The sequence below is a fragment of the Haliotis cracherodii genome, unplaced genomic scaffold, assembly GCF_022045235.1.
Source record: "Haliotis cracherodii isolate W230 unplaced genomic scaffold, xgHalCrac1.p SCAF_11, whole genome shotgun sequence".
NCBI classification, from domain to species: domain Eukaryota; kingdom Metazoa; phylum Mollusca; class Gastropoda; order Lepetellida; family Haliotidae; genus Haliotis; species Haliotis cracherodii.
Genome location: NW_027266266.1, coordinates 18,721,719 through 18,740,824, shown reverse-complemented (window position 1 = coordinate 18,740,824; position 19,106 = coordinate 18,721,719). Strand labels below are relative to the sequence as shown.

Below are 19,106 nucleotides of genomic sequence, written 5' to 3'. Positions count from 1 at the left end.
GGCTACCTGTTGGCCATATTGAAATTAAAATCTCGATGCCTTGACCAAACCTGAACCATCTAATAGTAACAACTTGACACCAAATTTCAGTTGAATCAATCAAGACATTTTAGAGAAGTTGAACATGTCAAACGTTGGTTGGTTGTTTTACGCCACACTCAGCAATATTCCAGCTAAATGATGGTGGTCTGTAAATAATCGAGTCTGGACCAGACAATCCAGTGGTTGACATCATGAGCATCGATCCACACAATTTGGATACAATGACATGCTTCAACCAAGTCAGTGGGCCAGACCACCCGATTGTCATCTCTTACTACAAGCAGTCGCCTTTTATGGCAAGCATGGGTTGCTGAAGACCTATTCTACCCCGGATCTTCACAGATCACATGTCAAAGGAATATGGACATAGACAACAGATGATGGATGGTTGATGGACGACTTGCGATGACATAAGCTCATATGGCCAAAAACAAGAGGAAGTTAACATAAATTGTAAAAGCAAGTGTAATTATTTGAGGTAATACATATGTAATTAAAATCTTATACTTAAATTGTGTAATTAAAGTATGAGTACATCTACAAACGGTCTTGTTCACAGTCAAGTGTGTCTTCAGTGATGGTGTTGTCAATACTTTGCCACAACAACTACATGGATGTAGTTCAAAGCCAGTCTCTTTAAAATCAGGTCTAAGTTCAAAACAAAGATCTCAGGACATCCAATTACAGGTCATGTCTGACTGAACTTCTGTGAACTTTCGACTTTTGTGAACACATTCTGAGTGTCACTTTTCCAATCTTGTAAGCGACGCTCTGATTAGTTGGATGAAAAGTTGTTCCCACATGACCCATAATAGGATGTCCTCAGATCCTTATTTCCTGATAGCGAGAACGGACATGCCAATTTAATGAGTGAGTGAGTATGTTTTACGCCGCTTTTAGCAATATTCTAGCAATATCACGATGGGGAACACCAGAAATGGGCTTCATACATTGTACCCATGTCAGGAATTGAACCAAGGTCTTTGGCGTGACGAGCGAACGCTTTAACCACTAGGCTACCCGACCGCCCCTGAGTTTGGGTTAAATGCAACATCAAAAGTGTGCCTTCAGGTTATCTCAATGTGTGAATTCTTTCTGGCAACCAACAAGGCTGGAAACCACTGTCAACAGGCATGCGTTGCTTCATGTTACTGGAATCTTTAACTGATTTCCCACACTCATCACCTCAGTGTTCTTCAGTTTGACTCCAGTGTGGGTTCTTTTTATATGTGCCTTTAGATTACCCGATGTTGAATAGTATTTCCCACACTTCTCACAGTTGTAAGATTTGACTCCAGTGTGAGTCTTCCTGTGTGCCTTCAGGTTACCCAGTGTTGTAAATGGTTTGTCACACGTGTCACAGTTGTAAAACTTAACTCCAGTGTGAATTCTGGCGTGTACCTTTTGTTTACCCAATGATGTAAATGTCAAGTCACACTCATCACACTTGTAAGGTTTGACTTCAATGTGACTTTTTCTCTGGTGTGTCCGTAGGTTACCCGCAGTTGTATATTTTTTTCCACATTCTCTACACAGAAAGGGCCTAGCTCCAGTGTGAGTTCTCATGTGAGCCTTCTTGTTGCCACAAAATCTGAGCCCACACACGTTGCACTTGTGTGGTTTTATACCAGCATGATGCCTCATGTGTCCCTGAAGGTAACTCATCAAGCTGAATGCTTTCCCACACTCACTGCACAGGTAAGGCTTAATGCCACTGTGACTTCTCATGTGTATCTTGAGGTTACCTGACTGTGTAAATTCTTTCCCGCAGTTGCTACACTTGTAAGGCTTGATTCCACTGTGACTTCTCATGTGTATTTTCAGATGACCTGAATCTATAAATGCTTTCCCACAAGTGCCACACTTGAATGGCTTCTCCCCAGTGTGTAACATTCTATGTTTCCTCAGGCTTTCTGAATGTGAAAACACATTGCCACACTCACCACACTGGAATGGTTTAACACCAGTGTGTAAACTCATGTGCCTATAAAGGCCTTGCGAAGTCGAAAATGCTTTCTCACACTCACTACACGTATAAGGTTTTACTCCAGAGTGGGTTCTTTTTATGTGTGCCTTTAGATTACCTGATGTTGAATAGTATTTCCCACACTTCTCACAGTTGTAAGATTTGACTCCAATGTGAGTTTTCTTGTGTGCCTTCAGGTTACCCAGTGTTGTAAATGGTTTGTCACACGTGTCACAGTTGTAAAACTGAACTCCAGTGTGAATTCTGGCGTGTACCTTTTGTTTACCCAATGATGTAAATGTCAAGTCACACTCATCACACTTGTAAGGTTTGACTTCAATGTGACTTTTTCTCTGGTGTGTCCGTAGGTTACCCGCAGTTGTATATTTTTTTCCACATTCTCTACACAGAAAGGGCCTATCTCCAGTGTGAGTTCTCATGTGAGCCTTCTTGTTGCCACAAAATCTGAGCCCACACACGTTGCACTTGTGTGGTTTTATACCAGCATGATGCCTCATGTGTCCCTGAAGGTAACTCATCAAGCTGAATGCTTTCCCACACTCACTGCACAGGTAAGGCTTAATGCCACTGTGACTTGTCATGTGTATCTTGAGGTTACCTGACTGTGTAAATTCTTTCCCGCAGTCGCTACACTTGTAAGGCTTGATTCCACTGTGACTTCTCATGTGTATTTTCAGATGACCTGAATCTATAAATGCTTTCCCACAAGTGCCACACTTGAATGGCTTCTCCCCAGTGTGTAACATTCTATGTTTCCTCAGGCTTTCTGAATGTGAAAACACACTGCCACACTCACCACACTGGAATGGTTTAACACCAGTGTGTAAACTCATGTGCCTATAAAGGCCTTGCGAAGTCGAAAATGCTTTTCCACACTCACTACATATACACGATTTGACTGTAACGTGAAGCTTCATGTGCGCCTGCAGGTATTGTGATTTTTTAAATGCTTTACCACATTCACAGCACATGTATGGCTGGACTTTGTTGTGATGTTTCATCTTCTTCAAATCAGAAGATCTTGCTAATGTCTCCTCAAATGCAGGACATGCATATGGTTTGGCTCTACTGTGACTTCCCATGTGCCTTTGAAGGGCACTTGTTTTTCTAAATGTTTTCCCACACTTTTTACAGGAATAAGATTTAACTCTGCTGTGAAGATTCATATGTGTCTGCAGGTTACTTGCCAGTGAAAATGTTTTCCCACATTTCCCACATGGAAAAAGCTTCACTCGAGTGTTACTCCTCACTTTACTCCTCAAGTGTCTCTCCATGTGTGTCTGCAGGCGTGTCTGCAAGCGTGTCTGCAAGCGACTTGGTGCATTGAATTCTTTGCTATGCTTACCATACCGATGCACTTTCCCACCCTGACGCTGTTTACGTTTCTGGTGGTTATCTGTTTCTGTTGGTTCAGGGTTCCTGTCCTCATTGACATCGTCACTGGTCTGTACCTGGCTCTCTATCTTAACTATAACGTCATGGATGTCAACGTCCTGAGTGTCACTATTCTCTGGGCACTCTGTCTTAACTATAAAGTCATGGATGTCAACATCCTGGAAGTCACTGTCCTCTTCTGGGCTCTCTGTCTTAACTATAAAGTCATGGATGTCAACGTCCTGGAAGTCACTGTCCTCTTCTGGGCTCTCTATCTTAACTATAAAGTCATGGATGTCAACGTCCTGAGTGGCACTGTTCTCTTCTGGGCTCTCTACATCCCCATTGAAGTCACCGATGTTAACACCCTGAGTGGCACTGTTCTCTTCCGGGCTCTCTACATCCCCATTGAAGTCACCGATGTTAACGCCCTGAGTGGCACTGTTCTCTTCCGGGCTCTCTACATCCCCATTGAAGTCACGGATGTTAACACCCTGAGTGGCACTGTTCTCTTCTGGACTCTCTACATCCCCATTAAAGTCATGGATGTTAACACCCTGAGTGGCACTGTTGTCTTCCGGACTCTCTACATCCCCATTGAAGTCACGGATGTTAACGCCCTGAGTGGCACTATTGTCTTCCGGGCTCTCTACATCCCCATTGAAGTCACGGATGTTAACACCCTGAGTGGCACTATTGTCTTCCGGGCTCTCTACATCCCCATTGAAGTCACGGATGTTAACACCCTGAGTGGCACTGTTGTCTTCCGGACTCTCTACATCCCCATTGAAGTCACGGATGTTAACGCCCTGAGTGGCACTGTTCACTTCTGGGCTCTCTACATCCCCACTGAAGTCATGGATGTTAACACCCTGACTGGCACTGTTGTCTTCCCGGCTCTCTACATCCCCATTGAAGTCACAGATGTTAACGCCTTGACTGGCACTGTTCTCTTCCGGGCTCTCTACATCCCCATTGAAGTCACGGATGTTAACACCCTGAGTGGCACTGTTCTCTTCCTGGCTCTCTTCATCCCCATTGAAGTCACGGATGTTAACGCCCTGAGTGGCACTGTTGTCTTCTGGGCTCTCTACATCCCCATTGAAGTCACAGATGTTAACGCCCTGAGTGGCACTGTTGTCTTCTGGGCTCTCTACATCCCTATTGAAGTCACGGATGTTAACGCCCTGAGTGGCACTGTTGTCTTCCCGGCTCTCTACATCCCCATTGAAGTCACAGATGTTAACGCCCTGACTGGCACTGTTGTCTTCCCGGCTCTCTACATCCCCAATGAAGTCACTGATGTTAACGCCCTGACTGGCACTGTTCTCTTCTGGGCTCTCTACATCCCCATTGAAGTCACGGATGTTATAGCCCTGAGTGGCACTGTTGTCTTCCCGGCTCTCTACATCCCAATTGAAGTCACAGATGTTAACGCCCTGACTGGCACTGTTGTCTTCCCGGCTTTCTACATCCCCAATGAAGTCACTGATGTTAACGCCCTGACTGGCACTGTTGTCTTCCGGGCTCTCTATCTTCACAATAAAGTCACAGATGCTAATTTCCTGAGAGTCTGTGTCCTCTTCTGGGCTCTCTATCTTCTCAATAAAGTCACAGATGCTAACACCCTGAGTGTTAACTATGAACCTCAACTGAGCTGTCAGTTTTCCTCCATGCATCTTCTTCAGATGTTTCCACAAGAACACCACAGATGAGAACCCAAGATCACAGCTGTCACACGGGTACACGTCTGAAAAAGGAAGATCGAGATACAAAAATAGTGCACTATTTGATGGAAGTACTGGGAATGTTTAATACTGTATTCAACGTAATAAGCCCCTAAGCCGATATTTGCTGATATATTGGCTTGTAAACAATCCCAAATAGCACCCTTCCTATTGATCCATGTACACAAGACTTATTTATTCGTGTATAATACACACTCATGTGTTATATGCACCCTTAATTACGGGCAATTAAATTCTTGAAAAATATATCTGTTGTGTATAATATGCACAGACTTTTCTTTTGTATCATTTCTGGCTGTCAGCATCAACCACGAAATTTACGATCTTTCAACACTTTCACCAAAATTATATTCTAATAAGAGCCCCCTATTTGTAATTTTGAGAGTGCCCTGGGCGCTTATTACGTTGAATATGGTAATACACATTCTGGTATATTACATCATGATCTTTATGTCCTGCACATGATGAGACTTTGCTTGTCAATATCTCTGATAACCACCCTCCCTGTCAAAGCAAACAAATCTGCCAGCACAACAATAAATTCAGCCCATTTTCACAACATCATTGATCTAGAACATCATGTGCAAGGTGCCCTCTGACAAAGGTTCAAGTGGTTCAAGAACAAAAGACCAGTGTTTGATTCTCAACCTCACAGCAAAAGAATATTACCACTGCCTTGTAGCTCACCTGGACATGCAGTCAACAGCATAACTAGCTTTTACAACATGGCTGCCGAGGTGGCCATATTGAAAATCAGATTCTAACCTCTTGAGTGAGTGAGTGAGTGAATATGGTTTTACGCCGCTTTTAGCAATATTACAGCAATATCACGGCGGGGGACACCAGAAATGGGCTTCACACATTGTACCCATGTCGGGAATCGAACCCGGGTCTTCGGCGTGGGGAGCGAACACTTTAACCACTAAGCTACCCGACCGCCCCTTCTAACCTCTTGAACAAATTCTGATGTCATCATTGCTTTCCGAGGCTATTATGTTCACAGTGCAAGGAAATGCATCTTGAGAGACTTTAGGAGCAAGGTCAAAGTACAAAGGTGAAATTATGGTTAAAATGTAAATATCACAAAAAAAAATAAAAAATCAGAACATATAATTATTGATCCCCACTAATAAATATGCTTGTACAAAATGTTGCTACTAACTACACATATCCCGAATATCATTTCAATTTGAACAAACACAATATGGCTGCCACGCTAGTGGACATGTTTTGTTTTCAGATTATGGGAACATAATTGAAAAAATGCCATGAGATCACTAATGAGCGAGGATGGTTTTACGCCGCTTTTAGCAATATTCCAGCAATATCACGGCAGGGGATACCAGAAATGGGCTTCACACATTGTACCCATGTCGGGAATCAAACCAGGGTCTTCGGCGTGACGAGCGAATGCTTTAACCACTCGGCTACCAGACCGCCCTTTTGATCACTATTAATATAATTATTGACATATAATTCAGGAAAATGTGCAACAAAATAAAAGCTGGATCAGAAATTTGTTAGATTTTAGTGATTTGTCTCTTGCATTAATCTTTTTATTAAGTCATGTAAATTAGCGAATGATAATATTGACCTGTTTCCGCTACCAATGCAGCCTCTCTAATGGCAGTATTCTAAAAGTGTTTACCTTCAGTGTGCCCTTCTTGGAGTGTAAGTTGTCTCTCGATACCTAGGTTCCTTGCATACTTGTGTCCATACCATACAAGCAGCTCGCAACCAACACCGATCTTCTTGTAGGCTCTGTAGTAGATATGACCATTGTATTGAAATGCTGTCAGATTCTGTTCTTCCTCTGTACGAGCACAGTTGACATATCTCATCCAGTTGGCTGTGTGGCAGTGTTGGCCATCTACAAAGTGGGAAGGTTGTCCATCTGTGTGGATCTGAATGAAAGCAAATAAAAAATACACTATAGATGACAAGGCGTGATGAGAACTCCTTTTAGCCCACAGCATCTGAATGGTTTAAGAAATATCCAAACACTATGAAATGTATTAATATGAATGACAACTAGATTTATCTTGAACCCAACCTGATTTTCTTTGGACTTGTAGGAACAGATTCTACAATCATATTGTAGAAAAGTGAGTGAGCGAGTTGGGTTTTTAACGCCGCTTTAAGAGTATTCCAGTTATATCACGGCGTGTCAGCTTAATGTGGGAGGAAAGACCAAAGTGATGCAGGTCTGAAACGTTTACCACTTCAGTGAAACCCATGAGCACGGGTATGGTGCTGACAAACCTAGAAACATAATCGGGGCGAACCAGGATTCAAACCCACAATCATAGGATCCTGGCGTGCCCAAGGGACGCAACTCTGCACAGCGAATCGCCACCCGTGCCCCTTATCGTAGAAAAGAATCTTTGGTCACAGGCTTCCTCCGGCATATATTTTCCCTTGAAGGCAAAAGGCACTAGGTCAACACTAAGTTTAGTGAAGAAATATTGTACAGTTTGGTTTGGTGGATCTGCTAAAAAAATAACCCTGAGTATTTCAATTTTCAAGCCTAAAAAGTTGTAAAATTATTTTTTTAAATTCCATATTATGAAATGGCAGCAATTCATCAATAGACCTATCTATGGGCCAAGTTTGGTGAAGGAGAATTGTACAGTTTTGATGATCTGCTCAGGAAACAACATCTTGCACGGACTTACGGACGGACTGTGTCCATTTTAATACCCCTGCAAAATGTGTTGAGGGGGATATGTTTGTTTTGTTTGTTTGTTTGTTGTTTAACGCTGCACTCAGCAGTACTCCAGCTATATAACGGCAGTCTGTGAATAATTGAGTCTGGACCAGACAATCCAGTGACCGACATCATGAGCATCAATCTATGTAGTTGGGTTTACGATGACATGCATCAACCAAGTCAGCGAATCTTACGACAAGCAGAAATATTAGTAGAAATATTTAATATATTTTGTACCTTTAGAGAGAGAAAGATTATGAAAATATTGGTCATTCATGTTGTAAATGGAAATATATTGAAAAAAAGTTTCAATGCAGATATATGGTAGATATGCTATGACCTTTATCAAGAATGTCAAGCAGACTTACAGGGGCAGAATTACAGGGAGGGAGGCACACTAACAGGGGAAGACTAACAGAAGAAAGACTAAGGGGGCCAGACTAACAGATGCAGATTAACTGAAGACAGAGAAACGGGCCGACTAAACTGAAAATAAGAAACAGAATGTAATCGAAATGATTTCAAAGATGTGTGAAGTACTGTTGGAAGGCTAGAGAAATGTTCTCCCTGCTTTCAATACAATTCCTTGGGATAAAATAAATAATACAAAATTATTTTAACCTACCTAATCTAGCTTTTCGAATCAAAGCTGATAATTCTCAAAATACTTGTTTATAGGTAGAAGGATGACAAGCTTAGAAACTTTGCATTTGAAACATGCTAAATAAAACAAACTGTAACTAGAGGTTGGTTGGTTGGTTTGTTGTTTAACGCCGCACTCAGCAATATTCCAGCTATATGGCGGCGGTCTGTAAATAATCGAGTCTGGACCAGACAATTCAGTGATTGATATCATGAGCATCGATCCTAGCAATTGGGATCGATGACATGCATCAACCAAGTCAGCGAGCCTGACCACCCGATCCCATTAGTCGCCTCTAACAACAAACATAGTCGCCTTTTACGGCAAGCATGGGTTGCTGAAGACCTATTCTACCCCGAATCTGCACGGGTCGTAACTAGAGGTGATAACCTAGCACCTATCCTGTGTCTTTTAACAGGTATATATTTCACCCAAGTTGACATCCCAGTGGCCTGAACCTAGTTTAGCAATGTGTGTTATGTGGCATACATCATGGGAGAAGTGTTAACACAGAGTCATTTTGTTAATTTAACACACACATAAACTTGTTTTGTGAATAAGATGTTAAATGAAGCGAAAATGATTATAAAAAAAGGTATATTTTTCAGATTTTGTTCATTGGAAACAATCGCAACATGTTTTTTCAGAGCTACTTTTCCCCCCTGTGAAATTGCAGACAGAACACAAAAACCTTAGGAGTGAGTGAGTGAGTTGGGTTTAACGCCGCTTTTAACATTATTCCAGTTATATCATGGCGTGTCAGCTTAATGTGGGAGGAAAGCCCGAAGTGATGCAGGTCTTAGACGTTTACCACTTCGGTGAAACCCATGAGCACGGGTATGGTGCTGACAAACCTAGAAACATAATTGGGGCGAACAGGGATTCGAACCCAAAATCACAGGTTTCTGGCGTACCCAAGGGACGCAACTCTGCACATTGAATCGCGGCCCCTTAGACGACTGGGCCACCCGTGCCCCCAAAAAACCTTAGGAAGGTCAACTGGTTGTTACTTAGTAAGGATAAGAATTTATGGATAAACAACTTCTTTCTTACAATTAAGAGCGACGTTTCGGTGTAGGTTCTAACACCGTTATCAAGGAAGTGATTTACAGAGTGTGGTTGGCAAGTATATATACACTTACTTACTTAGGAGGCAATGTTTATACAGTAGGGTAGATATTGTTATACTGGAGTAGAGAAGCCTGTTATGTACACACAAGGGTAGTGATGACAATCGTTGGTGAAGTCAGTGACATAAACAAAGGATGAAGCCAGTAATATAAACAACGGGATTATGGCTATTGGGGTCTTTGATGAGTTGTAAATATACTTGCCAACCACACTCTGTATATCACTTACTTGATAACTGTGTTAGAACCAATCTCATTAAAATCGGATCTTAGTTCTCGCTATCGCTAAACAAAGATCTGAGGACAATCCCATTAAGGGTCACGTCAGAACGACCTTTCACCCAGCAAATCAGAGTGTCGCTAACCAGATCATGAAAGTGACAGTCGGAATGTGTTTTCTAATCATGCAACCACGAAATATTTAACACGGGATATTCCGAACAACAGCTACAGGTTTTATGAGTATATCCATACAATCTAGGCCATCTATAAGCCATTCCAGAATGTTCTTCTTATCAGTTTTAATTTTTTAATTGAGAATACGTCAAAATATGTTTCGAGGCGTAGTCGCCAGTTTGAAACTAGTGTCGTACAGCTCGAGAAAGCTGTCTTCTGATTGGCTAATGTTGATTTCTTGTCAGTCATTGATCAATTAAAATTCGCGAAAGGTCGTTCTGACGTGACCCGTAATGGGATGTCCTCAGATCTTTGATTAGTGGTAGCGAAAACTAAGATCTGATTTAAATGAGATTGTGTTAGAACCTACACCGTAACATCGCTCTTAATTGTAAGAAAGAAGTTGCTGATCCATAAATTCTTATCCTTACCTACTACACCAACTTCTAAATGCCTATCCAAGAAGTGGTTGTTACTTGATCATTAAAGAGTAGACTTCTTTGTTAAATGCCATGAATATTTATATGGCAAAAAGCATATTTCTATGATATCCGACAGTATTTTAGTACCAAACATACTTGCCAACTGTATCCTGATCCATGAGCAGTGTCCTCATCTTTGATGGAGTCTCCCTCGTACGGCCCAAAGCAGGTGCGTGGAACAAAGTCCCGAGACGCCCAAACTCCAAGACCAGCTCCTGGGATCCCCGATTCCTCAATCTCCAGACCAACAGGCATCGTTTTCCACGCTCGGTCTGAGCTTCCTGGTGTTTCCTGAAATCATTCCACGTTTGAAAATAAATTGTATAAAGTTTTTCAAAACTCTTTCCATAATCATAACAAATTTCTGCAGAGTCCATTGCATGATTCCAACAACCGCATTAGGCGTAATAAGAGCCCCGCTCTAATAAGCACCCACAGTTATATTTGCGAAAATATTGGCTAGTGAACAATCCCAATTAGCACCCCTTCCCATTAATCAATGTACACAAGACTTATCTATTCATGTATAATACGCACTCTTGTGATATATGCACCCTTATTCATGGGCAATTAAATTCTGGAGAATATATCTATTGAGTATAATACGCACATGTTCTTCTTTTGTATCATTTCAGGCTGTCAGCATAAACCACGAAATATACAATCTTTCAACTCTGTTTTTTCTCTCACCAAAATCATATTCTAATAACAGCCCCTATTTCTAATTTTAAAAGCGCCCTGGGCGCTTATTATGTCGAATATGGTATATCATAAGTATGTGTTAATGGCTCACTTACAAATACAGTCAAGTCCCGTTAATCCGACATCGATGGCATATGATTATGTCGGATTAACGAGTATGTCGGATAAAGAAAATTAACTAGTATCAACGTTCGTGATAAAAAATCGGAAAACTACACGATGGATATAAGGATTCAAACACGTAATAAAAAATATAAAATAAATATTAATATTGTTATGTTACATTGTTGGCGGAATATGTTTTGTAATCATGTAACTTCTAAAGTTTAACACAAAACAACTGTTACGGACTGTATGACTTATTCAAAATACTTTAAAAAGCATAGTCTGGAATGGAAGTCGCAACTTGGTACCTAAAGCTTAAGAAAGCTGCTTTCTAAGTGGCTAACATCGACTTCCTGTTGGTCATTTCATTGGTAGGTCATATTTCGCGAAAGGTTGTTCTGACGTGACCTGTAATGGGATGTCCTCGTCAAGAGCGAGAACTTGTATCTGATTTTAATAAGATTGAGGTAATCTAAGCATGTCGTTTATCCTGTTTTCTTTTTATTTAAAGCATTAATTGTTTATTGTTAAGCAAGTTTATCTCTGCAGCAGTTGTAATATGCAGCTACCAGCCGATTCGTCTTGCATCAAAACATGGGCTGTGTACTCGCGCGCAGATCACCACGGAGTACGCGGAGGACTGTGCCGGATTTACGAGACTGATTAATGAGTGATTTCGGTAATTCGTTGCAAATTAGGTGTGTCGGAGTCGGAGTGCGAGACTGTCGGATTAACGGGTCTAAATAGCACTGATTAAATCGGTTCTCATCATTAGCGTCAAATAAAGCCGATTGTCTTGACTGTACTGATAACAAGATTTACTCACTTGTCTCTACATGACTGAAGATTGCTACTGGTACAATTAAAAATGATTATTATTATCGAAAAGAGAAGAATACCTGTGTGTCTGCCACCATGAGAAGAGGTCCGTGTACTGAACAGTCCCCTTCATATTCCTTGTTGCAGTCCTGGCAATCTGAGGTAAAACACACACGTTAATATATCATGTATATTAGCTTATTAGATCATCATGGCAGTACCACTGTCAACAAAGGGGTGGCAAGGTGAGGTGAGGTGAGGTTAGGTGAGGTGGGGTTTAACAATGCGTTCCAAGATTACTGCACTAATATAGCAACATGCCAGAACGACTTCACGTGTCTGGCGGTTGTCTGTACTGGTCCGGATTAATGCTGGTTTTACCAAGCTAACCCACTCAGACACAATTGTGCAGTTTTAACAACGGTTAAATTCCAATTCTGATCCAGTCTTCTGTGATTTCTTCATCAAACTAGTCCTATTCCTGTACATGTACTTCTACCACCTGGAAAGTGGCTCATTCTTAGCAATGTCTTTCTCTGAAAAACACATAGGGTGGCAACTTGTTCCTGCAACAGCCAGCATCTCTGTGAATCTCTCTGTCATTCCCTTCAGTCCTTTTCTCTCCCTTGAGTGAGTTGGGTTTAACGCTGCTTTTAATAGTATTCCATTTATATCACGGCGTGTCAACACAATGTGGGAGGAAAGCCTGAAGTGATGCAGGTCTCAGACATACACCACTTCGGTGAAACCCACGAACACAGGTATGGTGCTGACAAACCTAGAAACATAATCGGGGCGAACCAGGATTTGAACTCACAATCAGAGGTTTCTTGCATGCTCAAGGGACGCAACTCTGCACAGCGAATCGCGGCGCCTTAGACGACTGGGCCACCCGTGCCCCCTTTTCTCTCCCTTGAACCCGATTTTCTGCTGGTATGGAACCCGATTTTCTGCTGGTATGGAATATCAAAGGTATTGCCAATCTGGTCCAGACTGTTACCCTCCCTCTTTTCTTCAAAGTCAGCGGGTAGTTTCTGGGCAAAGTGAATCTTGTGTCTGACAACTCATGAAGCTGAAGCTGTGTCCCATCCAATGCCGGCCTTGAATTTAGCTGATACGATGCCCAACTTGTTAAGCGATGACGAGGCCTCTGATCAGTCGTACAACCAGCTTCACCGTGTCCACCTTGTTTTTGGGCTTCGCACACCCATACTGATGTCCAGTTGCTCTGTTTCCATTTACCTCCGCAATGGGAATGATATTATTTTCTCACCATACGTGAAGGAAGTTCTTGTAGATGCTGTGGTTTTGCTTTTACAAATCTACTCCATCTTCCCGAGGCAAGAGAGTTAACTGACTGTAAAAGTCCAGTTTCCGTCCTTGCCGAACTAGGCTGGTATTATGGAGTTACATTTTGGCTGGACTGACGAGTCTATGCATAGTCCAATCAAAATCGCGCACCGAAATCGAAATCCAGTTCATAAACTGTAGTCCAGATTTTGGTCGATTGCAGGATTTGCAAAACATGTGCACCGCCAACTCATTGTCAGTAGATATTTTCCAAATCTTTTCATGTTTTTAATCAAGGTGCTCATGTGATTTGATGCATTTCGTGATGTAAGACCCGTTTTATCACAATATAGATCTTGATTATCGATCAGATCGTCCTGACTCGGTCCCACCATTTTGTGTGAAGCAAACGCCAGTGATATAAGAGGTGGAATCTGATTGGTTCATAGGAGAGGCTTAGAAGGGACATAACTGGTAATAGCCACTGGTGGCGTTACGATCGAGCCCAGTAATTCCAGCCAAGTTCGGCAAGGGTGGAAACTGGACTTTTAAGTCAGTTAACTCTCTTGCCTCGGGAAGATGATCTACTCATACTTTATGGTACTCTACCTGTAAGTCAGCCACTGTCACTTACACAGAAATGTTACTGACACAGATATGGTACTTACACGGAAATGTTACTTACACGGAAATGTTACTTACACAGAAATGTTACTTACGCAGAAATGTTACTTGCACAGAAATGTTACTTGCACAGAAATGTTACTTACACAGAAATGCTACTTACACAGAACTGCTACTTACACAGAAAAGCTACTTACACAGAAATGTTACTTACACAGAGAAGCTACTTACACAGAAATGTTACTTTCACAGAAATGCTACTTTCACAGACATGTTACTTACACAGACATGTTACTTACACAGAAATGTTACTTACACAGAAAACGGTCGTCACCTGGTGCCTCAACTTCCATGTAGTTATTCTGAAGTCTCTCACACTCTGGAGGAGACGGACTTTCTCCACATGGCTCCTGTTTCACCTGAAATGTCAACATCATAAATGCAGACATATTGCATAGTTGTCTCAACTGAGGGAGTTGCGACGAGTCCAAATTTACTACCCGGGCACCCACCACCCCATTACCCGACCCTACCCAGGTACTTGCTGTAGATATCAAGAGATAGGTACAAACTGTCCGATTGGGAATAGTTTGACCAAAGCCCTGGCAGAAAGAAATGGGAACATTAGTGACTTATAGTGTTACCATAGAGTTTTAGAATTTGTTGTCATTGACTACAGTAACCAAGGGTCCAGGTAGTTCTGTGGGTACCTGGGTCCTACTCAGTACCCACCCCACTCAAGTACCCAAGTCCCAAACCTACCCCTGATGTACTACTTAATAACCAGTGGAATGATGTAAATCGTACTGTTTGTTGCCTAACGCCGCACTCAGCAATGTTCCAGCTATATGACGGCGGTCTGTAAATAATCGAGGCTGAACCAGACAATCCAGTGATTAACATCATGAACATCGATCCACGCAATTGGGATACGATGACATGTATCAACCAAGTCAGCGAGCCTGACTCCCCGATGACGTTAGTCATCTCTTACGATAAGCATAGTTGCCTTTTAAGGCAAGCATTGGGTTGCTGAAGACCTATTCTGAGAAAGCTTGTCTTGTCAATGTCAAAACTATAGAAATTGATTATACCGTTTCCATAATTTTTGTGATCATAATTTGTGTTTTTTGTTGTTGTTGAGACAAAGTAAGAAAGTTAAAGACAAAATATCCTGAATCACATTAACTTGTGATTTGACAGTGTTTGATAGTTAAAAAACAGACAACATGAATGAGATTGGATCCTTGTGGTACTTACAATAAAGTCCATCTTTAAAGTTCTTCATCCACGAAGAAAGTTTAACACCCTTCTCCGTTACCTGAAGATCATAAAGAAAACTCAATGAAGAATTAGAAAAGAAAGCTTTGAAAAAATGACTTATTCCGACTTTTGGTGCGTTTTTATCAACATGGGATCGTTTAGGCTTGTTCCAGTTTGGTAAGGGACCATAGTATCAACTTTCAACACATGACTTCAGAGTGAACAACATCAACATTGGCAACGTGGAAGGATTGACCAGGTCTAAGAACATCTAGCCGAGAGCCGCAATGTGTCCCTACAGCCTACCTACATCGCGGCCGAAAACACCACTTTCATAAATCCTTGGATTACCCTCGTTTTGCCGAATACCCTCGTATTTTTCTGAGATTTTATAAAAATATTTCCCGTGGATCTGTGACTGAAAAGTTGATATCGCTATTCTTCCAGATAATTTTCCTATCTATACACGTGCTTGTCATAATTTTATTACCACAACTTGAGGTAATAACAGACCGGTAACCCGTTCACTTCTTGTTTCGGCGGTAGGGAGCTGACATGTTGACATGGTCAGCGCATGCGCGAGTATTCTATAGTCTGTTTCTGAATGGGATTTCTACAAGCGGTTTTCTCTACCAGCGGAAAAGACGCTATTTCTATGGGCGGCCATTCGGTCAAAAATACAATGGCATCTTAACCGTAATGCGTAAATGATCGGATTCGGGTCGTAAAATTATATTAAAATTCTTAACGCAAGAATACAGACTACAAACAATGAAATGATCCATCACACTGTTACCTGGGTGTCCGATAAAATCATCGTATGAATCGTTCCCTGATCTGCCATTCAAATTGTGCATGTAAAAGTTACTACACAATTCCAGCAACCCTTTTGATTTTCTGCTTAATTGAAAAAATATCATGATCATAGTCTGAATCATCTATTGGTAAATAATATGTTTGTTTGTTCTTTTGTTTCTTGTTTAACGCCGCACCAATCACCATTTGTCTGTCTCGGAGGCTTTTGTAAGCGTGTGTTTAGCTAAATTGCATTAATGATTCTCCTATAGGCGCATGTACTTTGGTTTCTGTGTTCATGCATGATGTGAAAAATCATTATGATTAGATGTAGCGCCAGGGTAATGTTAACCCTCATGGTGCCTGGACGTCAGTCAGCCTGCAAACCGCACAGTGCCGCACTGTGCTGACGTCGCGGTTACAAAACACCTCAACGAAAGCTACATTCAAATCACCAGTTACAGATATATATTACTTTATCATATAATGGATAGGTTTCTCGGCAGGATAAATCCAACAGATAAAAACGATATCCGTTGGGGTCATATGCGGATAGAGATGAAAATATCAAAGGTCAAGTAGGACTGCTTTCACTGTTTATAAACAAACATGGCGTCGCCCTCGCCATTCGGTAATCGAGTCAGAATTAACCATCGGGAATCTGGATAAACTACAGGGATAATTGACATCATTAGTTTGCCGAATTATGTTTGAATTTTTACCTTGTTTCGTTTTGTCGCTGTGTGTACATCTGACTACACTTCTTAACGTTATAACAGGACAGACCGACTGTCAACGTCTGACCGTGGCCGTGACGTCTCATAGACTAGGGTTAGAGTAGCTTCCCTTTGACAAAGGGCAGTTACTCTAGCGGACAGACCGATGGATTGCCGCAAAGGCAATTAATTAATAAAAACAACTGTTGTTTTGCGGATATGTTGCTTGGCCACTGTATAAGAAACAGATTTCAGTTGGAACTATATTGGCTATTGTCACTGTCCGACTGACACATCACTTACCCTGTGACGTAATAAATATTAATGCGCGCATTCCAGGAAAACGCGCAATGTTTCGGTAATGTTTGTGAGAGAGGGAAAGTGATTTTAAAGCACAGAATTAAAGAATGACATTATATGATAAAGAGGTTGTGTTTGGAGATGGTAAATATCCTGCAGTAGGAATAAACATTCCAAGGCTCGCTAAATACAATGTTTATTCCTAATGCAGTATATTTACCATCCCCAAACACACTCACGTGATAACCTCTATTTATTATCAGCATTTATAACCTGTACACATTAGTGCGAGATTTATGTTCAAACCCAAGTTCTGAGACCTGCACCACTTCGGGCTTTCCTCCCACATTAAGCTGACACGCCGTGATATAACTGGAATACTATTAAAAGCGGCGTTAAACCCAACTCACTCACTCACTCACTCAAACCCAATTTGGAATCTGCCGTTCATCGGTTCTATCGCCTCCCTCGTTGTGTTAGCATCCTCCTCCGCTATGACGATAACGATGAGGATGTAGAAGATGACGGTGATAATACTAACCCAAGGTGGATGTTTTTGTATATAGGAAGGTGCTACATGTAACTTATTGTAGACTTAGAAAGCAACAGAAAATGACACATGGAGCAATAAACGGCACACAATTTAACAAACGTTTTTAGAGGTTGATGCTTTTTTGGGTACAAATAATCAAGGAACTGTTTATCCTAAAAGGTCACTTCTTGTCGTGAAGCTGCCTAGTAGAGTTTAAATTCAATGGAGCCTGCAGAATGACTTGCTTTGCTTTTACCGAAAATCATCTGGTCGTTAATGCCTTTTGCAAATGCTACACAAGCGATGAGCCATTGAGCCGTCAAGGTGCTTCCTCTACATAGGGAGCACCATTGCCGGGTTCCCAGCCATCTTTGTTAGTTCTGGGAACCACAATCACCTGGGCCAATTAGGCGCTACCAAAAGCAGTTCAAGAAGACAACTCCATGTATGACAAAAGTGGACCTGAAGATGAAGCTTACCTTAGTTTTGTTTTTCATGTCCAGCATCGTTCTAAGAAGTAGATCAGATGAACACCCCCCCCTCCCCCCCCCCCCAACTAAATGCAGTGTGATATTATTTTCCAAAGCTCTACTGATTTTCCACCTCAACTTCATTGCGAACATACCGTACCTTTTAATGGATTGTATCCTGGTGTTATTCTATCTTCTTAGGTGATACTGATCATTTTTGCAAGTCAATGGGTGGATGCCAGTCTATGAGTCCTATCATGGTTTCTTCCTTGTGATATATTCACACAGAAAGAGAGATTATTTTGTTGTGGTTGACTTGAAATTAGATTAAGTCGTGAGGTGCCCTTACAAAATTGTGCTTATATGTCTTGGAATTAAATGAACGGTTTAAAAGTGAGAAAATATAGCAAGAAATGATGCTTCGTTTGTACGATGGGGCATATGATCATAATATACGAAATAAATAAATAGCTAACTTGATCCCTAGATTTAGAATTTGATTACATGTCAAAGTATTTAACGATCACGTTTTGGTCAATATTTATGATTCTGGTAATTTACTAGTTTTAATATTCCATTTTCTCTCCTTTCTTTATTAGATAAAGTTCTGCGAACCTTGAAAAGGTCAAATGTTGGAAATCACAGTACAATGTATTATTTGTGCCATGTTAACCACCTACTTGTTACCATATTGCAGAATTTGACCCCTGAAGATCCGGGGTAGAATATGTCTTCAGCAACTCATGCTTACCGTAACAGGCGACTCTGCTTGTCGTAAGAGGCGACTAACGGGATCGGGTGGTCAGGCTCGCTGACTTGGTTGATGCATGTCACCGATCCCAATTGTGTGGATCGATGCTCATGATATTAATCACTGGATTGTCTGGTCCAGACTCGATTATTTACAGACTGCCGTCATATAGCTGGAATATTGCAGAGTGCGGCGTTAAACAACAAATAAACCAGCCAACATATTGC

The 19,106-nt window shown here is 41.4% G+C and overlaps 1 protein-coding gene across 1 annotated transcript; it reads right to left on the bottom strand.

Moving 5' to 3' along the window:
• Positions 1-1,079: 1,079 nt before the first annotated feature.
• Positions 1,080-15,877, bottom strand: LOC139456289 (zinc finger protein 616-like). The gene is made up of 8 exons (XM_071237910.1): positions 15,806-15,877; positions 15,313-15,373; positions 14,369-14,471; positions 12,219-12,295; positions 10,609-10,803; positions 6,800-7,055; positions 4,917-5,153; positions 1,080-4,166 (listed from the first exon to the last, which is right to left on the bottom strand). The coding sequence occupies exons 2-8, from the start codon at positions 15,322-15,324 to the stop codon at positions 1,186-1,188; spliced, it is 3,861 nt and encodes a 1,286-aa protein (XP_071094011.1). The 5' UTR covers positions 15,325-15,373; positions 15,806-15,877; the 3' UTR covers positions 1,080-1,185.
• Positions 15,878-19,106: the final 3,229 nt, after the last annotated feature.

What these genes read in the sequence shown, in the direction of transcription:
- LOC139456289 (XM_071237910.1), bottom strand. An exon ending in GATCAGGATACAGTTGGCAA is followed by an intron (nt 7,056 to 10,608) that starts GTATGTTTGGTA and finishes GCTTTCATTCAG; the next exon opens with ATCCACACAGATGGACAACC. An exon ending in AGAGAGCCCGGAAGACAACA is followed by an intron (nt 4,167 to 4,916) that starts GTGCCAGTCAGG and finishes AGAGTCCGGAAG; the next exon opens with ACAACAGTGCCACTCAGGGT.